The following is a 27547-nucleotide window of genomic DNA, read 5'->3' as shown; positions in this document are numbered from 1 at the left end:
GTGTAAAACACCTCACAGAACCCCGCCTCCCTCAGCGGCTCCATCCACCTTTGTAGCCGGCTGCATGAAGCGAAACAGCTCCCACCCCTCACAGCCCCAATCCCATAACCCCTGCAGGCAGACTCAGCGCGCCCACACGCACGCGCACTCCCCCTGCCACTGGCAATCAGCGCAGCGCAGCGCATGCGCCTTGCCTACCCTCACCCCCCTGTGCGGACAGTGCCCCGCCCCTCCGCTCCGCCCACCCTGCTCCCTTTTGTTGTTGCGTCACACCGCCCGCCCAAGTGAGGGCAGAGGGTGAGGCGGGCGGCGGCTTCAATAGGTGTCACTGAGCACGCTCAGCTTGCGCGGGCGCGCTCCATAGCTGCAGAGCCGAAAGTTGCTGCCTCTCCGCCCTGAGTCTCCCGGAGGCAGCCGCGGGAGGGACGCGCTGCGGGGCCTGGCGCCGCGTTGTTGTGGTTCCGGGGCGCGGCGGCCATGGCTGTGCTGCTGGAGACCACGGTGGGCGACCTGGTGGTCGACCTGTACACGGAGGAGAGGCCCAGAGGTGAGGGGCGGCGGGGGGGGGGGCGCTGGGGAGTTGCAGCGGGGGGGGGGGGCGGATGGGGGCGCGTTGGGGGCAGACCCACCCAGTGCAAACGTCCCGCTCCTTCAACTGAGGAGGGCGGAGGCCACAGAGTTTAGGATAACGCTAATGGCGCGGTGCTGCGGGGGGCGACTCCTAGGGGTGGGAGTGGGGCGTGGGTGAGTTCAAAAGCAGGGCGCCAGTAGGGTCACGGAGCAGATCATGTGTGATGCTGACTGTGCTTCAGCTCTCCGGGGCGATACGGTCACAGAATGAAAATGAGGGGTTGATTGCACTTGACTTGACTCAAACACTCCATGCATCTGAAGAAGTGGGTTTTTTACCCACGAAACCTTATGCCTAAATAAATCTGTTAGTCTTTAAGGTGCTACCGGACTCCTTGTTTTTGTGGATACAGACTAACACAGCTACCCCCTTTGATACTTAACACTCTTAAGGAACCCCTTGTTGGGGGCTTGCAGTAATCCTGCCCTTTTCTGGTTTGCAGTTCTCATAAAGTGTGCACGGATATTTATTTATTTTTTTTAGTTGAAAAAATGCGTGTTGGAGATTACATTCGCTATACCAAATTAGGACCTTGATTCTGTGTTTGGGTGGGTGTAAGGACGTTAGGATAAAAGATGCTTACTCTGGTAAGTTAAATGTGTGTACTTGCAGGATGAGGGCCTTAGTTTCCACATTTAATTTCAGGGGGATGTGGAAATTTATTACTCTGTTGTTTTTTTTCTAATTATAAACAACAATTTTGGTTGGGAACTCATTTTCTTCTACTACAGACACTATACATCTTATTTTTAAGTCTCTAAAATATTCAGTAAGTGTAATAGTTTTTAAATTGAAAAACCAACATTGACTTTTTCCTTGGTAGACATTAATTGGGGAAGGCCAAGGAGGGTAGAATGTGTGCTGATCTTTGTTATACAACTGTTCATATTTAGGATTCTAAATATTGCTGGATGTGGGATTTAAGAAGGGAAAATGCATAGTATTTAATCTTTTCCATACGTGTGCGGAAGGCTTTAGAATCAAGGTTAATAAAGTCCCAGTACAGCCAAAAAGAAAAGATCCATGTGCAAATCACATTAACAGGTTTTTTTAGTAAATTTCAATATAATTTCTTGCAGCTTGTCAGAACTTTCTGAAGCTTTGCAAAATCAAGTACTACAACTACTGCCTCATTCACAATGTACAGGTGAGTGTTTATAATAGATTTTTATTTCCTTCTTTGTCTACATCCATAAGTAGACTAATACCTTGTGTATCTTGCATTGTTACAGAGGGATTTTATTATACAAACTGGTGACCCCCTGGGGACTGGCCGTGGAGGGGAGTCCATCTTTTGGTGAGTAAAACCTACATAAAATGAAATAGGCCTAATTTGGGAGTATAGTTGACCCAGTTTGCACTTGCTGAATGTCCTACTGAATCGTTGTTGGGAGATGAGAGCTTCTTTTGGCTCATACATCTTGTCATTCCTCATGCTATCTTTTGATCCTAGACACTTAGGTTTTTTTTGGGACAGCGTGCTGCTTCTGTTCTAAATCAAATCAATAATGGGTGTAATTGTGAGCAGGTGACTGTACGTTAGGCTGCTGTGCTATGTGTCCTACATAGCTGCTCTGTGGAAGTAAACACATTTTTCTACTGTAGTGCTGAGAACTATGATTTACTGCACTTACATTTTGCTTGTGATGGAGAGGAAGCAGGCGACTATAGTAAAAATTCCTGTATTCATGTGTCCACTCCCCGAGCTCCCTTTCCAAGTCAATAAAACTGTTGCTTGGGTTCACATTTTAACTACATTAAATACATGAAGTGTGCTTTTTGGAAATAGATAATTGGAGAGTCTTGAGTTTGAGAGTTTTTTAAGAGGGACGCATTAAAATTGGTGTTAGGAAGAAAATTAAGTTTCTTATAAAAATCAGTTTTCTATAGTGATGCACCTGAAGAAACATGCAGACAGGTAAGATAGAATTCTGGCTGACTGCATAATCTTCCAGATCATTTTTCCTTTGAAACTGATTTTCTAGAGGGAAAATCAAGTTCAAGTTGCAGGGGGAAAAAACCCTGTATTTACCGCATAGTTGATGAATACTTCTCATGTAACTATCTGCAGCCAATAGACTTGCAAACTGGCTAATGCTACTCCAGACCTCCGTAATACAGACCTTTAAGGAAGTACACCAAATAAATTTGCATCTGTTCTATGCTATGTTATGCTACAATGGAGTTAGGGAGACCTGGTTACAAACTTTTACCCACGCTATAGGGTAGATGGGGACCAAACTGTGTCCCTGTAAGTGGTTTAAAACTTTTGACAATCCAGAGTTCTGGTGTATTATTATTCTGGTCTGTTACCAGTCATTCCTGGGATCTTCTCTTCCGTTGCACTTTTTCATATTATACACTGATTTTTCTTTCCCTGCCTGGCTCTTTGATGTGCTCTGTCAAAAGTAGAATCTTCTAAAAGAGTGGCAGGCTGACTTGCTTCCCTCTTCTGTTCTACTGTTCGCCTCTGAGAATACAGATCCATTCTGAGGATGTTATCTTTTTTTATTGCTGAACAGGACTGAAATGTGGGGGTTTCAGTTCTTGGTGCAATGTAAACTGATATAAGCCATGTTGAAATGGATTTAAGAGTTTAAAATCATAATCAGTTTAAAATCATAACTTTATGTGTAAGCCAGATCTCTCACCTGGGGGAGAACAATGTGAGATCAAGATCAGACATTGACACTTAAAATCACTGCATCGAGTCCTGTATGCCTTGAAATGTGGGGGTTTCAGTTCTTGGTGCAATGTAAACTGATATAAGCCATGTTGAAATGGATTTAAGAGTTTAAAATCATAATCAGTTTAAAATCATAACTTTATGTGTAAGCCAGATCTCTCACCTGGGGGAGAACAATGTGAGATCAAGATCAGACATTGACACTTAAAATCACTGCATCGAGTCCTGTATGCCTTGAAAGCGAATGTGTAAAATGAAGTTTGCAGCTTTTTCTGTTCAGATGATGAATTTTAGTCTATGAACAAGCTATTTAATTGCTTTTACTTTGTTTTATAAGGAGAATTTGATGCACAAGTGCCATTTATATTTGATAAAGTGAATTATGCTTTTAATTCCTTGCACACTGTACTGAAAGTACATTTTGACAGTAGCTTGTAGCAAATTACATGCTAGTATCTACCAGAGATGTCAGAAAATATTTTCTAATATGCTTAAAACCCCCTAATTCTGTAGAATGTCTGCAGGGAAAGAGCTGTTAACATTATCTGCATTATGGGGGGTGGCTGGGTAATCCTATAGTCACAGTATAAATGTATAGTGTAAAGTGATCATTTTCTTTGAGCATTCTTATTATAACATATTTTTGTAAATTATTTTGTCTTGTTCACTGTTGTATAACGCTTGTTTCACTGTCAGCATTTTTTAATCTTGCTGGCTCATAACATATTTATTGTATATATTTTCAGTAAACTCTATGGTGATCAAGCTAGATTTTTTGAGGCAGAAAAAGTGCCAAGAATTAAGCACAAGAAAAAGGGAACCGTGTCAATGGTGAACAATGGCAATGATCAACATGGATCTCAGGTCAGCACACAGTGTTGAGAGGCTTTGCTATAACTCTGGAATAGCAAAGAGGGAAACTCCACAGTTTAAAAAATGTGCATAACAATGAAAATAACACACAATTGCTGTTCCTTATTGTTAAAAGGATATTGATGAGGTATTCATATTTTTTTCAAATGATTCTAGAGCTTCCTGGTTATAATAAACTCTCTAACTTGGAAGCTGAAATCCTACCTTAATAACATGTTTTCTTCATCATCAGGTGCACTTATTGGCTCATTATTGTAGAGCTGCTCAAAGGTGCTAGGCTGATAAAATAATCATTAACAATAACGTTGTTTAGGTAGAAGAGGACTGAAAGGGACAGTGTGGCGGTTAACCTGGCCTAATGTGTAGTATTCCCTACATATACTTCAAAAAAAATTTATTTTTTAAAATCTGCTCCTGTGCTCCTGGACAAATCTGTCAGTTCCTCCTAGCTAGAGCTGTGTCCAGCTAAATATAGCAATGAGCAAGACTTTTCCAATTTGATTGTAAACCCTGGGTTGCAATTGTCATTCATTATTGTGTTGGTTAACCATATGGTCTGTTCTAAATTAACGGTGGAGGGCTAGATGCTCAGCTGGTGTAAACTGTCATAGTTCCATTAAAGCCAATGGAGCTACATCAGTTTACGCTGCTTGAAGGTCTGTTCCTGTCCTCTCCCATTGAAGTCAATGGTAAAACTCCCACTTACTTCAGTGGGCACGGTGTCAGGCCCAAAATTATATGGAGATTCTAAAAATTTTACAGTTTACTTGTAAACAGGTTTTTTCATCTTGTCCTTGTAGTTTCTTATTACTACAGGGGAAAATCTAGATTACCTTGATGGTGTGCACACAGTGTTTGGAGAAGTAACAGAAGGCATGGATGTATTAAAGAAAATTAACGAGACCTTCGTTGACAAGGAATTTGTTCCTTATCAAGACATCAGGTATGACTAGGTTTAACTTCGTAGCTTAGTGGTGACAAAGTGCTGGAGGCTAACTTATTAGCCAGCCCTCAGATCACTTAGGCGCAAATTAGTTTCTATGGAGAAGGCCAACTGGGGAGTATGTGGCTAATTAGCTGATCAGTCTCGAGACTGATGAACCAGTTAGACACCAGCTGAGGGTGACACAGGAAGGAAGGGACAGAAGATTAGGTTAATTGAACCCTGTCTATTCTGGAATTCTAAGAAGGGAGATCTCTGTGCCTCTCTGGCCCTGCAGGAAGGGGCAAGAAACCACTGTTAATACTTAGCTGCACAGGACTGTATTGGGGTTGGTGGCAGGAATATAAATAAATAATATGGAGGTGCTACTTACTGGAGAGTCAGAGAGGTTTGTGGGTATCAGAGGGTGGGAATGGAATCTGCCCTCTTACAGAGGGTGTGTTGTGATTTTTGTAAGAACTGGCTCATTGATCTTTCTGTAAATAGAGTTAATATGGCAATGTCAGGACACTTGTTAAAGTATCTAGTATGTTTCTTCGTTCCATTATTACTGGTAAAATATTGTGTAATTATATGTTATGGGGGACTTACTAAATGACTTTAGAGGAAGATGCATTGACTAGATCATGCTGTCTTATCAACTGAAAGAGAAGCTGTAGGCCCCAGACCTGTAAGCTCAGATGGACCCTGCATCTGCACATAGCAACATTGGGAATTTGCAGGATTGGGTCCATAGATGGGATGGATGTTGTCCAGACCATCCAAAATAATGTTTATAATGTTGTTCATCTGTGTATGCGGTGTTGTAGGTGTGTTAGTCCCAGGATATGAGAGAGACTAGGTGGGTGAGGTAATTTCTTTTACTGGAACAACTTCTATTGGTGAGAGACAAGCTTACACACAGATCTTCAGGTCTGGGACATGTACTCAGTGTCAAAACTAAGTACAAGGTGGAACAGATTGTGCAGCATAAGTAGGTAGCACATATTTCAAGGGATCATTCAAGGTGAAGTGGCCTGTTAACACCTCTCTAATCATAGAGGGAAAAAGGAGAGGAAGAAAAAGCTGGGGGAGGAGGCTAGTGGGTTATAGATTATTGTAATAAACCATAAATCTAGTTTCTGTATTCAGTCCATGATTTTTAGTGTCTATAAATTTAAGCTCCCAGTCTTGTCTACTGAAAGTGTTATGCAGGTTTCCTTTGAGGATGAGAACTGAGTGGTCAGATATAGAGTGATCTCATTGTGAAAAATGTTCACACACACAGAAGCGATAGGGTGTGTTTTGTCTTTTTATAACTTTTTGGGAATGTAGTGATGGGGCATTTAGTGCGCTGGATGAGGTACAGCGCATGTTGACAGGCATGTGTAAGGACCAACGGATCTTGAAAGGTGCGTTGTTGGGGGATGTTGATCATTATTGCAGTTCAGATATACCTACAGATTTTTGTATGTGCTCATCTAGCAGGCTCTGTTGCTTTTAGTTGATGTATTTTGGTCTGTGGGGAGCTTGCTTCTGATGGTGAGGTTGGGATGGGGTTGTTTGAAGGCCAGAAGAGGGGGGCAGTTCAGGAAAGATTTACTTCAGGATATGGTTCCCATAGTGTATAGGTTGTAATTGTTTGATACCCCTGCCTCCCATATGGATTCCAGTGTGGGTTGTTGGTGACAATTAGAGGTGTGCAGACAGAGGAGGCATTATTTCCATATTGAAGCAGGTTCTCTCGAGGAATTGGGGTGACTTGTTCCATGATGTGATCTACTTCTGTAGTGGACTACCCTTACTTGTTGAAGGTGGTCTTAAGTGTGTTAAGATGAATATCCCAGACTTTCTCCTTGGAGCATATTCTGTGGTATCTGAGTGTCTGTTTGTAGATAACAGATTTCTTGGTGTGTTTGGATTGGTTACTGGATCTGTGAAGGTGTCTGTGGTGATCTGTTTCTTCTATATTAATCTGTGTACCACTTTCGGACAGTTCAGCTGTATTTTTGTTTTGATTCCATGTAGCCAAAATTAACTGTAGGATGCACTAAGTGGGGAGTTAAGAGGGCAAGAGGTTGAAATGAAGACTTTACTCGTAAACTAGATTAAATGTTGGTCAAGGAATAAACAAGTACATTAAAAAAAAATTGTTTATTAATAAAAATACTTGGTTTATTCCTTGTATCCTAGCAGCCTGTGTGCACATCTGAACTGGCTTTATTAATCGTTATATATGAGTACGTAGAATTTAGTATGTAGTTATACAAAGTATTTGTCTAGCCCTGTAGTAGGATATAATCTCTGCTAGTATCCCTAACATTAATTGATGAACATGGAATCAAAGTAAGCTAGTTTTAAACCAATTAAAATGCTGACTCTTGTACTGGACTTGACTTGACTTTTTTTAAATTTCCCATTAGGATAAATCATACAGTGATATTAGATGATCCATTTGATGACCCCTCCGGTTTAATAATACCTGACTGCTCCCCAGAGCCCAGCAAGGAACAACTAGATGTAAGTACTGCCAACAGCTTCTTGGGAAGGTGTTGAAAATGAATAAATGTGCTAACTAGTTTCCCCTATGGCCCACATTCAGCAAAGCACGTGAATGGTCCATTTAAGTCAAATAGACTACTCGTGCTTAAAGTTAAACATGCAAGGAAGTGTTTAGCAAAATAAGAGCTGCCAATATGCAATTACACATTTCTTGAGTGGAGGAAGATTTCTGAAGATCTATATATAGGAATTGGAAAAGGTTCAGAAAAGGGCAACAAAAATTATCAGGGGTATGGAATGGCTTCCATATGAGGAGAGATTAATAAGACTGGGACTTTTCAGCTTGGAAAAGAGATGACTAAGAGGAGATATGTTAGAGGTCTATAAAATCATGACTGGTATGGAGAAAGTAAATAAGGAAGTGTTATTTACTCCTCATAACACAAAACTAGGGGTAACCAAATGAAATTAATAGGCAGCAGATTTAAAGCAAACAAAAGGAAGTATTTCTTCATACAACACACAGTTAACTTTTGGAACTCCTTGCTAGAGGAGGATGTTGTGAAGGCCAAGACTATAACAGGGTTCAAAAAAGAACTAGATAAGTTCATGGAGGATAGGTCCATCAGTGGCTGATGGGCAGAGATGGTGTCCCTGCCTCTGTTGGATCACTTGATGATTGCCTGTTCTGTTCATTCCTTATCCACTGGGACCTGGCATTGGCCGCTGTCGGAACACAGCATACTAGTCTAGATGGACCTTCACAGCACAGTTGTACTTGAAGTGACCTCTATGGTTACAAAGCAAATAACTATTACAATTTTGAAGAAGAGAACAAAAAAAAGATCAGGGTGTTTCCGGTTGTGACTATGTATAGTGGGATGGGATGCAAAGACTTACTTTATAATTCACACTACAAAGAGAAAAGCTGTAATGTTATTTTAATAGTAATGAACCTGTCGTCTGAAATGCCCAGCTCTGGCATTGTTTCCTTGATACATTCTTCTGGAAGAATCAAAAAAATCACTGCTAACTTATTTTCTTTTTACAGTATAAAATGAAGTTTATCCTTTTATTCCCTTTTTTTCAATAAGAAACATTATCAGCATTTCCACACAAAAGGAAATTATTGTTAAACTGGAAAGTATTATTTCACATACAAGCAGACACGCTGATTTGTTTTGTTTGTATTCTAGGCAGAAGGGATTTGCAGAACAATTCAGTTTATTATGTTTTCTTACCTTGCAGTTATTGGAGCTGCTGAAAGGAAATATCTTTTGTCTGGGAGCAATGTTTCAAACAATAAATTGACTAGAGAAGTTACATGTTTTAAAAAAAGTTTTAACAGATACCTTAGTGATGAGTTTGGTATAGGAACTTAATTAGAATAGAGGGTATACCAAAATTTGTCTAATATATCCACAAGTCTAAACACTGCATATGGAGCTTGATAGCGCAGTGTATGTTAGACAAACACTTGAAAGTTTTATTATCAGACACTTGCAGAGGAAAAACAGGGATACACCAGTTAGCTCTAGTGAAATGTTTTGAAATAAGAGAACTTGTTGGAAGAGAATTTAAAATGGCCAATATTTTGTTGTAGGAATGTTTTTGTTTGGAATACTTGACTAAATACAATAGTATAAAATATACAGTTCCTGTAATTGTATTCTGTTAAATTGAAGTCCTGCTAGATGAGGCTGAAATCTTCAATACTACTTGTATACTCATTTCAATAAAGAAATATTTAAAAAAAAAGGGGGGGTACTCCCCTAAATAGAAACAAGCTGGCAGGTATGTTGGGGATACATTTGGTATAATAGAGGTGAAAGACTCCATATTGTCTAATTGAATCTAGCCCAGGTTGACTGTGATAGAAGCTCATTACCATGTGTAGGCTGCTTAGTTGTCTGTCTGACCAGAATGAATGATCTTAGCCTAATGGTTCAGGGATAGTCTTAGTTTCACAACACACACAATCCCAGACTGAGGTAGAGTTTTAGTATTAAGAAAAATAAAGGCTTACCCATGGGTCAGTATTAAAATGCTATTTTTTTTTCCAATTTCTCAGAGTGGCAGAATAAGAGCAGATGAAGAAATTGATGACTTCAAAGGAAAGTCTGTTGATGAAGTGGAAGAAATTCAGGCAGAGAAAGAAGCAAAAACTCAGGCCATTCTTTTGGAAATGGTAAACATCAGTTTTGTGTTTTGGGGTTTTTTGGTCTTGTCAAATGTAATTTCTTTGTGTATATATGCTCTACATTATGTTTGGGTGAGTGAATGCTTAAGACAAGTGCTTGCCTTGAGTTGCATATCAGAAATGTTGGTCTCATGGACTAGGGTGCATGGTATCAGGCTGCTGGTAGAGCTAAAAGAGTGAACATGGACACTTGATCTTCATCCATTTGTAGGAGGAGATTTCCCAGGAACACCTGTACCATCTCTGTTCCAAACCCAGGACTAGAATTGGTCTTATAGGGGGTTTGTAAGAACTTGCTAGAGATGCTTGTAAAATTATAAAAGCTGGTCAGTCCTGCATGGAACTGTTATCCCTGCTGTGTGTTTCTTTCTTGGTACTGGAAGTTTGTATGTATTGGATGGCTGAGTTACCATGAAATAATTTCTCCCCAAATTCACATATTGGCATTGGGAATACACAGGAATATAGTGTTGGTTCCCATTCACAGAATTACAACAGAATAGCTGCCTGCTGTTAGATAATAAGCAAGAACCCACTAATAGTTAATTTTTTCTCCCTGCTTTCTGCCCTTGGGATGTTTGACTTAATGGTACTATATGGTTGTAGCTTCTGGAGTCCTCGTGGAATTGCAGTGAACTAGAATTTAATATGGCTGGTGCCAGACTTTAGAGGAGGTTCAGTTCACCTTCTTTAGGAATATTAATGAGGAAAAGACCCAGTTCCATTCTTATTTTTAAAATGGCAGCAGTGAGTCCTTTCATTGTATGAATGTATGTGACAAATCATTACGCATTGTTTTGTCTGTCAACTTTGTATTATTCATCCACCCAAATTTGACTAATACCAACTAAACTCTAATGGTACTCTGGCATAGCATCTTTCATCTAAAGAACGTAAAAAAAGCTTTTTACGAACAAATTTAAGCCTCAGCATTCCTGCAAGAGAGAGAAGTATTATCCTGATTTTACTGATGGGGAAACTAAAGCAGAGAATATTAATCATGCAGTCACTGGCAGTAGAACACTGCACATTTCTAGTCACCTGTTTTAACCACTAACCATACTTTTTGGGGAAAATAATGTTCTCCTCTGAGTCCTCTGAGTGACTATAGGTATTTCCCCAGGTTTCCACTGATCGAGTCACGAGGAAAAGAATATTTGTCGTCCCGTCCCCTCCCCTCCTTTCCCAACAGAACATAGCGCCATGAAATTCAGGAAGCTCTGTCTAGAACAAATTGAAAAGCCTTTCCTTTTCTGTGTGCTGCAGGTGGGAGATTTACCAGATGCAGATATCAAACCACCAGAAAATGTGCTGTTTGTCTGTAAACTGAATCCTGTGACCACAGATGAAGACCTGGAGATAATATTTTCACGATTTGGGCCCATTAAAAGGTAACTTTTACAGAATAGTTATAAAAAAAACACCAAAAAGAGAACCAAGTTCAGTTTAAGCAGTCTCCCTAGGTTCTACTGCTCTGCGTGCGCTCACTCTCTTTGGAGACCCACTTTGACCACCCTTGTATCTGGGTATAGTAGTGGGACAATTGTTGACAAGTTGGGGTGTTTCAGAGAAATACTGCCAGCCTGTTACATGGCTCTTTCTTAAACATTCCTCAGCATTAATTGCAATCCCAAAAGTTAAACTAACAAATTTTTGTCCTAGCTTAGTAAAATGTAAAAAAAAATCAGAGCATTAATGATGGAAAATAGAATCTGATTCAAGAAGCTTTCGTTTTACTAATTTTAGGACTAATTTTAAAACCCGTACAAATCTCAACGATTGCTCACATGAGTAGTCCTATTTAAATCCACTTCAGCTGTTTGAAGTCACTGAGGCTACCAGTGTGAGTAGAGGTTACTTATGTGAGTTACGGTTGAGGATCAAGCCTCAAAGGCATTATAACACAGGTTAAAATTTCTAACCTGTTAAAGTCCCTTTCAAACAGTGATAGTCGTCAGCTATTTTCAAACCAGAAGGCATTGACACTTTAATCTCATGCTATTTTTTCAGCTGTGAAGTGATTAGAGACTGGAAGACGGGTGAATCTCTTTGTTATGCTTTCATTGAATTTGAAAAGGTAGGTTGCTTATAAAAGCAGTGTAATAATATGCTTGGGTTATCTCTCTCCTCACAAACGCAGCTCTGTGCTGGATGGAATGAACAGGTGATCTGCTCAAGTGTGTTGGTTAATATTCTCATCTATTGACTGCAGCCTACAAAGGATGTAGTCCTCGGTTCAGGAAAACATTTAAGCATATATATAAGTTCATCCCTATTTAGCAAACTGTTTAAATATGTACTTCAGTCCCTTTTGAAGTCAATTGGAATATGATCAGACTGTAAGAGTTGTTCTCATGATATAAAATTTATAGCTTGTGTTTTATTGGTTGGCTGTTATCACTCTACTGTCATTCTGTGAGAAAGTTATCAGTGAAATTCAAGAGTATGCCAGAACACTTATCTTTAGCCTGCCAGAGAGTTTAGGATTTTTAATAAAGCCATTGTCTGTTGTAATTGCGTCTAAATGTATTATTCCAAACATAATACACATGGCATAGATTTATCTAATCTCAAAGATGAAATGCTTACATTAAGGCAAATAGTAAAATTATTATATTTATTTTTAAAAATTTTAGAAGTGTGATGAGTGTTGTGATTTAATCCATTTTAGAAAATGAAATACGTATTTACTCAGTTGTGGCATATTCATTAGGAATCTCTATGCCAAGAGCAATTCACTTTAGATTTAAATGCTGACTTCATAAGAATATTTGTGTATGATTTGTTAATTAATCTTGACTTAAATCTTCTGGAAACACTGCAAAAGGAGGAAGATTGTGAGAAAGCCTACTTCAAAATGGATAACGTGCTGATAGATGACCGGAGAATACATGTGGATTTTAGCCAATCTGTTGCAAAGATTAAATGGAGAGGAAAAGGTAGTTTTGTCGTCCTTTTGATTCTGTACCAACTTCAAACCTTAAATTATTAAATATTGCTCTCCTAAACTAGAGTTGTTGTATAGGACAAGCATCTCTGTTACAAGGTTAATCAACTCCTTTCGGCAGTATAATGGCCACAGCTTGGTATTCCTGGCTGCATGAGCAAAGGCTACTAAGTCTAGGTCTCTACCTGTTTACTACATATTAGAGGACAAGGGGTTTATTGGTGGCTGTCATGTTGCCAAGTGTATTTTTTGCCAGTAAAAGTCAACTATTGGTATTGTTTTATATTAATCTCAAGCTTTAAAGGGATAATTTTGGATATTATTTATTAACATAAAATTGCAGTAATCAGCATATTCTGCCTTTTTGTTTGCCATTCACTTCATGAAGGACTACATTTACAAGACAAATTGAATATCAAGGTATTTAATACTTCTGTTGCAGTATTAGCCTTCACCATAAGGTGGCAGCACATAACTGACAGTACTGTTAACTAGTTTTCAAAACTTCAAAACAGAAATATGGAAAATAAAATCCAATAGGCCTCTTCAAAATGTTAACCGGTGAAAAATGTTTTTCAAAATTTATACTAAAAAGTGTATAATTTTGTAGTGTGATTCCCTCCCTTCCTCTAAGTTTTAGCACAGAGCAAAGTTTCATTGTTTTCATTTTGAAAATAGGGGGGAGTAACAGAAATGCCAACAGAGCTGTAAGCAGAGAGCTGCAGGACCAGCTTCAAGCACAAACAGAACAATTGCCACTTGGTGCCTTGTGATCCTATCCAAGCTCTGCATCCAATAGGCATGAGGTGGGAGGAAACAATTACCTAGCTAGGTCTTCTCAGCAGAAGGACTAGAGACAGAAGGGAAATCATGGCCTGATCCTCCCTCTTTTGCTCTGGGTCATGCACACTATAAGACCATTCCTGGAGTTTGTTACTGTGCACATCTGTAAATATGATTACAGTAATGATGACAATTGTATCCTGAAATGTGCTATACTCCTATGTCTTTGATTTTTAAGATGGAGATGAAAGCCCAGTTTGTTTTTGTATGAACAGGTGGGAAGTATACCAAGGATGACTTCAAAGAGTATGAAAAGGAATGTGATAAACCTTCCAAATTAACTTTGAAGGAGAAAGTAAAGCTAAATCAAGAGTATCCTTAACAGTTGAATAATCTGTGTGGTATATTGGCCTATAATGTAGTGGACTTGCAACTAGATGTTGTGAAAACAGCTTCTAAATCTCTAAGCTTTTGTTGGGCAGACGTTTAACTGCTGCTTAACATAACTATGTGGCATCAGTTCTCGAATTACAGATTTATTTTTCAATTTGCTATTTTGTGTGAATAACACACGGTCAAATCAGAATGTGTTTATTTTACACCCACTTCTCCCGGTTGTAAATAACTACCCTACTGCAAAGCAGTGGAGAGGCAGGATGTTTTGTTTCCCAGAGCAGATTTCAATCAGCCTTACTCTTTTAATTTTTCATTATACATGATTTTTGTTTTGCACAAAATACTGACTGTCTCAATGTTATGCCCATGATAAAGCGTGGTTTTGCTTGGTTTGAGCTTTTATATTCTGAATTGACCAATGATTGGTATCAAGTCTGCCCTTAATCAACTGATGTAGCGCAAAGTATGACCTTGTGCTGGATGAGGAGATAGAGGAGGCTAGAGCAAGTCACCTACACTCAGGTAAAAAACACAAGAAGAAAAAGCACCGCCATTCAGACGATGAAGAGGATGACAAGAAGACCAAAAAATCCAAGGTACTGAACTGCCACCTTTTCACTGACTATTTAATTCTGTCACCTTACGGCCATGTCTCCTCATAACTGCTAAAAGGAAATGGGTTCGACTGGGGACCTTGCATGCGAACGTGCAATGAATGAAGGACTTGTTGCAGTGTAGAAAGTGGCTGCCCAAGATATTCTTGAACTTCTAAAGCTAGGTGTACATAATTGACCTTCTGCTGAAATGTCCTGAAAAGGTAGCACAGACTTCACAAAAGTAGGCGTTTCAACACGGGTCTGTTTTTCACATATTTCCCATCACAGATGAGTGAAGCTTAATCATATTTCATGAGTGCAATGTATTTTTCATGTACTTCCTGGAATTGTGCACAGGAGCTTCCTCTAACGTGCAGTCAGAAAACAGCCTCTTAATGGTTTTACTTGTCTTTCAGCTGACTCAGAAGTATAAATGTGAAATCTGTGTTTGTATTGTGTAGATTAGTAATACTGGAGAATGATGGCTTTGTTGACACTGTGAAAACGATCAGTTGCTGACAATGATTGTCAGTAGTGGCCCCGCTCCCTGCACCCATCTGTTTTTATTCTTAAGATACTATTGATCTTCATTTAATGTAATCCAAGTAGAATTTATTAAGTTGGTCGTTTTAGCATTCTTTAACACCATGTATGAAAGAACACAGCTGATTGACAATTCCTTTTAAAAAGCTCCGTTGCCTGGCACATGGCAGATTTCATGCGCCTTGTTGGTATTAACCATTGAACCCTTAGTGCAGACAGGGCACAGGCATTTTTACTATCATGTCATCTAATCACGTGGTAGTAAAAACACCTGCACTTGTCTACACTACTGTTTCCACTATTGGCGGTAGCAATACAGTTCCGCTGATGTTTGTAATTTTCCCTGCTGCTTTTCTTTAGGTCAAAGGCATTTTGTGTTCTGTTCTGTCTGCTGAGGTATACCGTGGCTAAAAAGAGACATTCACTTCACTGACAGGCAACCTATCCTAACCGTACAATGCTGCACTACATATTGATGTGGTATTTAGAACAGCTGACCTATATGTAAGGTGCGATTACATCGGCCACAAATAGACTATGAGAAGTGTTAGTAAATGTATCCTATTTCCCGCTCATATCGGTGGCATATTGGCTAAGCTGTTTGGAGACTGTAGTTTGAGAAGATAAATCAGCACAGTGTGACCAATTTAAAAAAAAATGTAGTTCCTCTTCTGAAACAAGGTAAAGAAATGTCTAGGAAATCCATCCTGCAATGGAGAGACTGTGATGCATGGGGGAGACAACATCTAAACAGGTTCCCATTATGGGCATAGATATAGGCTAAGAGAGTGTGGAAACTCCTCCTCTTTCACATACAAACATGTCATGCCAAACAGAATAATACACTAGGTAAGTTGTGTTGTCTCCATAGCATTCAGACATGTTCTATAGAGTTCAAATAGCTCTGCTTTTCTACCCCTTTTTCCCATTTGTTCCTTTTTTTTTTTTACAAAATGCAGAATTGACCCCTAAAAATCTAAGTTTATCTGCATGTGTTCTATTTTTCTGTAAGAGCAGATAATTTCAAATAGAATTGTCCTACATTAAGGCCTCACTTCATTATGGAATTATATATAAAAAAAATCTACCTTAAAAGAACATGAAACTTGGAAAGCCAAGCACTCAAAAGTTAGGACATGCCAGAAAGGTTTCCTGTGCAAACTTAATGCAGCTTCCTTGTGCATGTGCACTGTGAAAGTCTTTAATTACATGTTTCAGAGTAGCAGTTGCGTTAGTCTGTATTCGCAAAAAGAAAAGACATACTTGTGGCACCTCAGAGACTAACAAATGCATCCGATGAAGTGAGCTGTAGCTCACGAAAGCTTATGCTCACATAAATGTTAGTCTCTAAGGTGCCACAAGTACTCCTTTTTTTAATTACGTGATCACACGCTATTCTTCCCAGAGGATCCCTAACTCATTCAATAAACAGGTGATTATTCAATATTTTTTTATACTCTACAGCCATTGTATGGTCCCCGACCTTTTTTACTGCATACCATCCAAACCTACACTGAATACAAAATTATTAATTTCTCTTGGGTGCTTCTGTGGTGTTCATCACTACTATATTGGTGTCTGGCAAGAGCAGCCTTAATTCTGGCATTTCCAACTCTTGAGTGCTTAATGTTCCTTTAACAAAGTGGGGGTTTTTTGTTTTTGTTTTGTTTGTTTGAAATGTAATTTCCTAATTTAAAAGTTTAGCCTGAAGTAGACACCCGGTATGGAAATTTTGAAACTGAATGGTTGAAGTTTTAATCAACTGAAAACAAAGTCGTATAATAGTAAGCAACCTTGACTCTGGGTGGCGCTATCAGCTATAATGATCTGAAGAGTATTTTTGTGCTCTGAGTAGTTTCCATGATGCTAAGATGTTTTTCTGCTCTCTGGTGGTGGTCTTTTTTTTTTTTTTTTTCTTTTTCCTTCAGTGTGTTTTGACTCATCCTTCTTCATACTCTTGTTTTCTGACTCTTCAGTCTACTTCAGGTTTAAACATTATTTTTGACTCTTCCACTGTGTGTCTTGATTCCAGAGGGTAGGGCTGTAAGGGTATTGTGGTTTTCTTTCAGTAAGTAGCAGGATGTGGGTCTTGAGCAGGTGGGCTCACTGGCAGAGAGAAGGGATCTGAATAGGAGCTGGCAGGGTGCTCTCGATAATACCTGTACTTATTGTTTGGGAACTTTATTTTCATTTATGACTTCCTTCCTTTCCAGTTTCCTCTGCTCTCGGTGTCGATTTCCTTGATTTCTTATCAGTCAGTGAATCTGTGGGAGGAGTGTAGTTCTTGTCCAGTGGACTTCTGTTGACATTTATTTAAGACCTTACTGACTTTCCCATGTGTTTATAATTTCTCACGGTTTATGAGCATAGTGAGCCATGTGTTGATTTTTATGGTTGCTAGCAAGTGTTAGATTAGTGAGTCAGCTACTCTTTCTGTTGGACTTTGTTCTGTTATATAGCTGTAATAGTTTAATAAAAATATTGACAGCTAAGTTTGATCTTAAGTTGCCAATTGGAAAAGGCAATCTCATTTGTTTGCTGTTCTGTTGATATAAATGCCTGTGATATCTCTGCTATGGTGAGATGAGTTTGCAAATTTGTGGTGTTTCTCTGGTGGTGGAATCATGTGTGATAAATAGCAATTTGCATGATCCTTCAGGTGCTTCACCTGTCCTTTGCCAAGTAATGCCCCTAAAGCTAGACTGCTTCTAATACTCCAAACCTCTAAGGAGCTTGCAGATAAGTGCCATTTCAAAATAAATAAACTGCCACAGATTCCCTTCTCCTATTTCCTCTTCCCTTTCTAAACCTCCTGCTGCAACCCAGTGTGGAATTCCTCCACCCCAACATTTCACTGGTCAAAGAAATAGGATGAGCAATATTTAATGCTGGACCAATGACAGGCCTAAAATCCAACATGAGATAACTAAAAGGAGTTAGCCAATGAGGGATTTATTCTATCTGCATATTAGGAACCTTCCCCCCTCCCTTTCCAATGCTGTGTGACATATGTTTGTAGCTCTGCTATGTCACAAGACTCTGGATCTTAAAATCCATTATCATTTTAGTAACTGTGAGGTTCCTAAAAGATTTATCTTTCTCTGTGCCAATACATGTTTTTACATGCTGAGAAAGAATTAAAGGGAAAAGACAAATAAAATAGATTAAAATCTTTAAAATGTTAAGATACAGATTTTACACATGGATAAGATTATTAAAATATGGCCTTTCCTTTTCCATCCACACAGCTGAAACTCTCATCCAGGCTCCAATCATCTCACGTGTTGATTGGGCAATAGCCTTTTCTCTGGCTTTAACAAATGCAATCTTGCCTTTCTCATGTCCATTCAGAATGCTGCTGAAAAGATTATTTGCATATTCTGTCACACTCACATAGCCCTCTCTTTGCATCCCTCCTCTGACTCCTTATCTATGGCATCAAACATAAGCTGCTTGTCTTCACTTTCAAGATTCATCACAGCCTGTCCCCACCCTACCTGTCATCTCTCCTTCACAGTGGAGATGTCAACTCCCACCTCTGATTGGCCCACGATGCCACCTCCATTGCACACTTGTTAAATTTTCAAATAAACACCCTCATGCTTGTCCCTATGCTGCCTCTCTCGTTTGTGAGCCGCTCTGCATGAATATCTGCAAAGCTACCTTGTTATCAGTCTTCAGGTCTCTCCTTAAAATTCTCCTTTGCCCTGAGGCCTACAAAAAACTTGACAACAGTTAGGCTGTTGGTGTGCTGAGAGTATTGCCTGTCATGCAGACCAGTACATTCTTGTTTCCTTGTACTCTGTATACATCTGTTGCCTCTTGATTTTAGACTTAGCTTGTGAGGTTTCTGGAGTTGGGACAACCTTTTTGTACAGAACCTAGCACAAGAGCACACTGGCCCATGACTAGGGCTCCTAGGTGCTATAGAAATACAGTACAAGTAATTGATAATCATGTTAAAATAGCTATTCTTTAAGATGTAACAAACTCATGCTAGTACCAATCTTTGTATCGTGCCATCACTTACTGTACAGTTTGTGTAATATGTAATGTACACATGAATCACCAATGGTAAATAAGAGAAGAAAATATAGGGACTATGTACAATGGCTGGTGAAATATAAAGGTTTGGTCAGCATGAGTTTGAGATGGTTACCCGACTCATGAGAGGTAAAACCGCTTTCAGGTTCTAAAAGTAATCCTAAACTTGAAGCAATACAATATTTGCCGCCCCCACCCCCCCATGGCATCATGTAATCTGTCATTTTTACAAAAGAACGATTTTAAAAAGTTTTTTTAAAATTGTATCCCTTTTCAGATCTTCCTTTTATAAAGCCAGGTTCTCTTTAGACTATAGGTTCATCTTATACAGGTATCAAAGGGAGAGGAAAATTAGTCAATATGTTCTTAGAACCCAATAAAAAAAATTACCCACCGCCCCCCCCCCCAAAAAGCTTTTTCCTCGTCAGTAATGTTGTAATTTTAAAAGTCTGATATTTCTGGGTCTCCCAGAATAGAAATGCTGCATGTCTTATTGGAAAGCTGGGTATCTCCTGGGTGTGGAGTAAACTTCTAGCCCTGCTGGTTTTCAGGATGTCGGATCTTAAACTTTGATCTGTCCTCCAGGACTAAATGTTGCTTGTCCAGGGCTTCAGGCCAGTTAATTTTTGGGAAAGATGGAGGGAAATTCAATAGATGGGAGATTGGGAGGAGAAGGAAACACTTTGCTTGTAGCCAATTCAAATACAATAAAAAAGTGGAAGTTAAGAGCGCCTCAGATTCTGTTTGTAGTAATTCCCATAGATCTGGGTTAGTGCACAGAGGGTGGTGAAAATACAATATCACATGGCTGTCACCTACGTGTGTACCTGTCTATTTATTTCTTTGCCCACAATGCCCAGTTGGTTTCTTCCTAGGCACCTTGAAACTACCACATTCCGTCTGAATTTAGTCTCAAAATTCAGTAAATAAGATGTTCTCTTTAGCCTTCTTCATTTTATTATCATTGCACCCAAAAATAAGACAAATTTACAGCAGAAAAAAATGATAAATGTTTAACCACCAGTCAGACTACTTTGCTGAGTAGCAGTGATAGAATAGCAGAAATCGTTGGATCCATAGACTAGGATTGAATGTAGCAGAATAAGCATTTACAGATGTAATTATATAATAATTTTTTTTCTAACTAGCCTGTTGGTCTGATCCCCCATAGGAATGATAAGTGGTGTTGAGGCAAGCTGTTATTTTTCTGGAAACATAAGAATCATAGCTTCCCTCTAGTTAAGCAACTTCTAAAATGCCACAATGGTAACTAGCATCAAACTGAAGAATCTTAAAGCAGCTGATGCAATGTTATAACTTGAATGAATTTTTTTCAAAATTCTGCACCCTTTAATCAGAGCCTTAAACACCTGACTTTCAATTACAGGGAATAAGCAAGTATCTGATAAATTCTTGCTTAACTATGCTAATTTCTGTATAGTATGAGTGTAAATATCCCTCCACTTCAGACATTTAGAGTGACTGGTTTATGGTGGCATAGAGAGAGAGTCTAAATGACCTAATGGGCCTTTTCTTTCTCTTAATTTCTGATATTCTATTACTACGTTAAATTCTCTTATAGCTGATAGGGCAGATATAGCCGGTTTCTTAAATTTCATGAATCATAATTTTATCAGGAAAAGAAAAGTACAACAGCCTCCATGCTGCCTTTTCATTATACAGCCAATTTAAATTAGCATCTTCTGGGATTAACATTTTCCTTTGCACTTAAAATTAATTCAACAATTTACAATTCCCTTTGCTCTAAGAATAGGTAAATACAACCCAAGTACTGTAGTTGGATTACCCCTTACCAACTCCCCATTCAGTACTGTCCACTTAAAACCAGAACGTTTGATTCTAAATCAGATGTATGTTGACTGCACATTTTAACTTAATTTCCAACTTGCTGTTAGAAAAATCTCTTTGCTGTTTCTCCTTGAGAAGTTAAACAGGATCATAGACATAACCCTCTCTTGTCACTCATGACAGTGATGTGCAATGCAGAAAACCCTAGGGTAGTAAAAGTTAATTAACATACTTGACTGTAAAAATACTACTGTTGGCTCTCACAATATCTTTCATGAGATTTACTGTTCTCAGTCAACTAAACAAACATTATAGAAAATACTACAAAATTATGACTGAATGCAACCATATATATTATTCTAAGGTTAAAAACTTAGATAAAGTGGAGTTAAGGTTGTAAATTAATTACTTAAAGGAACAGAGAGATCCTGTAGAGATGCATAGTAGTTTTGTCAGAAAATGCAAATGTTAGCCCTCTGTATTCAAAGATAAGATTACACTTAAGCGGGGAAAAAGTATGGAAAAGGATAGCTAAGATCAACAAAAGCTCATAGCACAACAGTAGAATGTGACTCCAGGTCTGAAGGCTATTTATTTATTTGAATTGGTTTCAGAGTAGCAGCCGTGTTAGTCTGTATTCGCAAAAAGAAAAGGAGTACTAGTGGCACCTTAGAGACTAACCAATTTATTTGAGCATAAGCTTTCGTGAGCTACAGCTCACTTCATCAGATGCATTCAGTGGATCACTGTATTTTCCACTGAATGCATCTGATGAATGCATTCAGTGGATCATCGGATGCATTCAGTGGAAAATACAGTGATCCACTGAATGCATCTGATGAAGTGAGCTGTAGCTCACGAAAGCTTATGCTCAAATAAATTGGTTAGTCTCTAAGGTGCCACTAGTACTCCTTTTCTTTTTATCTGAATTGGATCAGGGTCATTGTTACTTCCTCTTTAAGGTGCCATGGCTAGCTCAGTCAATAGAGTGATCACTCTTAATTTTAAGGTAATTGGTATGAACTCCATGTTGAGCACATACCTCAGACTCTCTGCAGAAAAGTTTATTTAAATTCTATGGCTTGTATTATACAGCAGGTCATAGATGAGATGATGTAAAGGTCCTTTCTGGCCTTAATCTGTGCAACAAGAAACTTTTGTCTCCTACCCTGCCTACCCAATTCCAAGCTGCTTATGAAAGAAACTTTAATCAGGGGATCTAAGAAGTTTGCCATTTGTGGATTGTATTTAAGATGGCTTTATTCACCTGAACAGATGACCACTGAATAATGTAGGGTCGTGTTATGTGATTACGATTGTTGCAGGAGGCAGGTGTCTGATTATTTTTCCTTAACTTTGTCTGTCTGTCTGTCTTCAGGTTTTATACTGCTTTCTATCACTGTAGTATCTGACAGCCTTTCATTTAAAATTGATCGCACTATTTAAGTCCTTACTTGCCTTCATGGAGTCTCTGGTGCTTCTCCCCTTTCAGGTTAAAAATTCTGCTTGGGGTTGGGTTTTAGGTTTTTATTTTATTTTTACATTTTTGGTGTGGTAAAAAACTCAACCACACTGTCAACGTAGTGTTCTTCATTTGTATTAATAAAAATACTTGTACAGCTATCCTTCATAAAATAAGGGAGAGATGTTGTTTTTATACATAGTGCTGACATAACTATTCTACAGAAAGATAATTAACAGTCTGAGGTAAGTTTTCAGTTAATATAATTTTATTAACATCATGATAAAGATGGCAAACAGCTACAAGAGTTCATAGTGATATATCAAATATTGAAGTTATTGTATCTCCAAAATGAATTTGATTATAAAATGATTACTAGCAAGGTAGATTTTACATTTCTGTAGGTTTTTGAATCCAGCTCTTGTACTCTTCCTTCTATAAAGTTTTGATTCTGATTTATTATCATGACCAATTACCATGTCAGCAATTCTTGCATAACTGTATAAAGGGCATATCCCTGCCACGCACGTAAACTGCGCGTGGATTTAATAAAAAGCTTTTGAAATGTATGGTGGATTCTTCAACTATACAGGTTAAAGGGGGAAACATTCCATGCTATCTTGCTTCTCCTTTTAACTCTCATGACACATGATCCTACTTGGATCATTTGGCTCATCTACCTATTGCCTCCACCACATACACTATAACATTTTATTTCCCAGGGTTGCATTCTGTTGGTTAAACCATGAGACTCTTTTCTCTTCCTGCAGTCCCATGCCTCAGTAACTACACACCCATCTTCTGCAACAAATAAGGCAGGGGTCCTACGAACAGCCTTCACTACTCATAGAATCATAGATCCCTGATTCATCCCCAGCGCGGATCCATTCTGTTCATTAAATAAAGCAGGGATCCTGGGGGGGTTGGGGGGGAATCATATATGTGATCCTGTCACTAAAGACCATGTCATAACACATATGGGCATCATTGCTGAATTAAGGTGGCAACCTTAATTCTGTCATTTCCTAACTTTTGAGTGCTTGACTTTGCAGTCTTCAGAATGTTCTAGGAAATTTACATGTACAAAACTACACCCAAAGTTAATATTATGTTGACTAGTCACTAAAGGGGAAAGGAGAGAGACGTTGGCAGTGAATTTCACAGCTATATGACGACAGTAGAGACTCGGAACAATTCCAGGTTCTGTAGGAGAATCTTCTCAAGTGGTTCTATACCCTTCTTCCTCTGCCTTTCCTGACCCCTTTTGCTCCACTTTGTCTCTGTTCCAGTCCTGACTCTCCCACCCCACCATTTAGCTTCTTGTCCCAGTCTCCATCTCCATCCTGTCCAAAACTTCCCCTCCTACTACCCAAGCTCCTCATCTGATCTGTTTTTCCTCTTTCTCCTCCCCAGGCTCCCTGTCCCAGTTTACTCCATCTGTTCCACACTTTAGTGTGAGAGAGATCTTCAAGTGGCATAAAGCTGGGATAGCTCATGCCATGCTACCCTTACCTCCAGCAGCCTATGGTGCAGGGCACATGGCCAGATAGCTGTGGAAAGAAACATTAACTAATCCTTATAACACTCTTGTGAGGCTAGGTATTACCCCCATTTTAAAGGTAGAGAAACTGAGGCAGAGAGGTGAAGATGCTCTGTGATCCCCAAACAAATTAATCTTTTGTAGCAGCGCATACTATTTAAATAAAGAGCATGCTGTCACGCTCACATTTTTCAGACTGCTTTAGATTGTGTAGCCTGATCTCCCTCTGCAGCAGTTGCTGTGTTTGTGTGAGGGCAGCCTGGAAGTATCTTTCACATAGGTTATGGACTCAATGGCTGTGACCTATATAATCACTTAATAATTATATAGGTTTTTCTCTTGGATTCATGTAATCTCAGTTTTATTGTTTACAACCACAACTTAAAAGATGAAGGGTTTCTCTCTGTTCCCTTACACTTGTGGAGTTATTTTGAAGGAAGTGCTGCAGTTTTTGGATTTCTTTTGTCAGAAAAGGTTTCCATTTAAAGTTGTGGATTTAAGTCTAGAAACTTGGCCACTGAGGTCCAGTGGGAGTTCATTGAGGGCATGCTTGGGGACTTACCTTGAATCTAAGACCTGGTTTACACACACAGCTGCATGAGTTACATTAAATTAGTATTTAAATTGTAAATGAACACAGGCATTGGTGCTGTTGGTCAGTGAAATTAACTGTGCTTTAGGCCAGGTGAGCTTTGGTAAACATGTGACTATTGTGTTTTGATACACTAAAGTTAATAGGTTTGAGAATACAAGCCAACCTGTTTGTTGTGGTGTCCATATAAACACCTGTTTGATCAATGTACTATTGATTATAAATGTTGATCTTTATACCTGTAGTACATGTGGACTGGGTATATGTCCTTTATTTAAAAGGCAAATTTATACCTGCCTTTATGGTAAGGGATAGTTTATAACTATGAACAAATGTTAAGCACGTTTCTTTCTCTTTGGCAATGACTACATTGTGTGGTTTTTTTCTGATATTTGCATATTGGTGAAGTATCCTTTGTTCCCACGCAAGCTACAACACTGGCTTGAAGAGTACACAAAATGGGGTTAGAATATGGACTTTCACAAAACCTCTTAGGAAGTGTATGCATGTGTGTTGGGAGGGGAAGGAGCTGAAGGAAAAAAGGGTAAATCGTCCTTTTCAGATCTTGAAATAAAAGAAATCTCACTTCTGGGTAGTTTAATGATTGTGCAAACAGTAAAGAGTCTATTTTTTTTTAAATGAAAGCAACCAGAACATCTTACGGAAAAGCTTGGGGTTTGAAATGATGTGGCCTCCATCGTCTTAATCATTCCAGAAATGATATGTTAAAGGGCCTGTTGTCTTCATTTGGCAGATATTTCAGTGCCAAATCAGTTTCTTAATGATCTTCCCAAAATGCAAATTCTTGAACGCTTCTGACAAAAGCTTTGATGTGTTGAGCTTGTAGGTAAGTGCCGCAGGCTGCTCAGTTCTAATGCCAAATGGCATTTTGAATCATGTTACTTATGAGCTTTCAAATAGCAGTTGTTCTCTGATGACTTGTAGTGTCTGAAATTTCCCTAGTTTAACTACTTAACATTATAGAGCTTTGCATAATCAGTGTTGTGCTGATACAAAATAGAGATGGGCCTGAACCAAAAGCCTGGATCCAGACACCTCCATTGTCAGAATAATCAAAATCCAAACCCAGATCTGAATTTTGCAAATAACTCCAATTGTGATAACAGGCCAAACAAAAGCTCCGGAGCTGAACCCCGACCATTATTACCAAGTTACCACTTGCTTTGGTTCATGACCTTAATCACAAGAACTAACCACTATCTGCTATTCTTCTTTCAGCTAATGGAAGATAGAAGGCCTTAGAGCAGTGTTGGTCATTTACTAGCCCACAGACCGAATCTGGCCACAGAGGCCTTCCATTTGATGGGCTGGGTGTCAGCTGTTCTGTCCTGCTCCATGCAGGGAGCTCTACTACCTGGCTCCAGCTCCAACCTGGGCTCTCTGGGAGCTCTGGCCACAGGCTCCCCTGCTGGTCCTGGCTGTAGTGTCCCCATGCTGACACAGGCTGGAGCTGTGTGGAGATTTGGACATTGCCTCATGGGCAGCTCCCCTGCCAGGCAGCCCCTTTCACTCCATGGCTGCAATGCATCCTCCAAGCCAACATGCGCTGGCCTGGGTGTGAAGGCATGCAAAGAAGTTGAAGCTGAGACCAGGAACAGAATACAGGGGCTAGATCTGCTGGGAGCCCAGGCCACAGCCAGAGCTGAGTAGCAGGACCATCCTTGGTCAGAGCTGGTGGGAGCCTGGGTGGAGCTAGAGCTGAGTAGCAGGGCTGCCCTTGGCTAGATGGGAAGCCAGGTAGCAGGAGTCCTCTTACAGAGGAGTCCTGAGCTGGATGTAGGCAGGGGGAGGTGGGGATGGGACAGGCTCTAGGGAAGTCGTCCCCTGTTCCTTTGGGTTTCTCCCAGCTCCCCCCCGGCACATGCAGTAATAAGGAGGCTCGTGTCTTCTGCAGCTACTCCCCCTTCCTCTCGCCACCATTGGACTGAAAATCCTGATTACCCGAATGAGCGTGGGGGAACACATTGCTTATTCAGATAATCATGATGTTCGATCGATTTGAAATTCAGATAAACAGACCACACCTATACCTGGCATGACTGTAAGCAGAAGGCAAACGGAAGTGCATCCCAAAGCATGCCCCTGATTGGACTAGCAGTCTGCATGCTATTAACAAAATCAACCAATGTGCCATCTTTGGCGCATACGCCATAGGTAGCCAATCCCTGCCAGCTGGGTGAAGAATTGACATGGTTTCACTAAAGTGCAAACACCTGAAGAGCCATTTGGCCCCCCCCCCCCCCAAGATTTGGACATTGCCTTTTCTGCACGACCTGCCCCCGCCCCCCCGCCAAGAAAATGTAATTGAATACCATTGCCTTAGAGGTAGCACTTCTTGGTGTTGCTGTAGTTTATTTAGCTACATGTTTATTTCACATTAAATGCTTCACCTTATGCATTTGAATTGCTTACTAGTAGTACAAGCTTTAGAAAGCCAGAGAGCGGGTCTTACCTACTTTCTTGTTCTGTTTTATACCGTTTAATATTTTTACCCCTTCACCTATACCTGCATGTCACCAAACTTCCTTGACAGGACTCTGACCGACAATATGAAGAAGAAGAATGCTGTAGAGAGAAAAGAAAGAGTGAAAAGAGAGACCGACATCAAAGTCGCAGTCGCAGCCAGTCTCGGGACAGAGACAGCCACTACAGTTCCAGCAAATCTAAAGACAAATACCGAGGAGAGCTTTGGGAAAGAGAGCGTGATAAAAAGAGAGACCGAAGCAGAAGTCCTAAGAAATCCAAAGATAAGGAGCGGTCCAGATACAGATGATCTCCCCTTCTCTCTTTATATTTGTATAATGCATTGGAGACAACTGTGCAGGTACCAGAGCACAGTTGTGTTTGCCGGTGCTTCTTGACCTTTCAGTTCCAGGAATGCCCAGTGTACATGTGTAACCTTTGATAGCGTAGAATACTGCTTGGCTCTGGGTGACTCTCTCAATAAAGGGTTTTGTATTTTATGTGTATTTCTTTGCTATTTCACTACAGGGCTAAAAG

The 27547-nt window shown here is 39.6% G+C and overlaps 1 protein-coding gene across 2 annotated transcripts; it reads left to right on the top strand.

The window, feature by feature from the left end:
- The first annotated feature begins 304 nt into the window (after positions 1-304).
- PPIL4 (peptidylprolyl isomerase like 4) lies at positions 305-27510 on the top strand. 2 transcript variants are annotated; one of them, XM_073337601.1, is made up of 13 exons: positions 305-547; positions 1711-1778; positions 1864-1928; positions 4064-4181; positions 4991-5133; positions 7536-7632; positions 9686-9802; positions 11081-11205; positions 11825-11892; positions 12628-12753; positions 13820-13916; positions 14398-14536; positions 27081-27510. In XM_073337601.1, exons 1-13 carry the CDS (start codon positions 478-480, stop codon positions 27318-27320), a joined length of 1473 nt encoding a protein of 490 aa, XP_073193702.1. In that variant the 5' UTR covers positions 305-477; the 3' UTR covers positions 27321-27510. The 2 variants fall into 2 exon arrangements, with proteins under 2 accessions (XP_073193702.1, XP_073193703.1); XM_073337602.1 differs by having other exon boundaries at positions 307-547; positions 11825-11891; positions 12642-12753.
- Positions 27511-27547: the final 37 nt, after the last annotated feature.

This window comes from Lepidochelys kempii, chromosome 3 (genome assembly GCF_965140265.1).
Source record: "Lepidochelys kempii isolate rLepKem1 chromosome 3, rLepKem1.hap2, whole genome shotgun sequence".
Lineage (NCBI taxonomy): Eukaryota > Metazoa > Chordata > Testudines > Cheloniidae > Lepidochelys > Lepidochelys kempii.
This window is presented reverse-complemented; position numbering and strand designations above follow the sequence as displayed.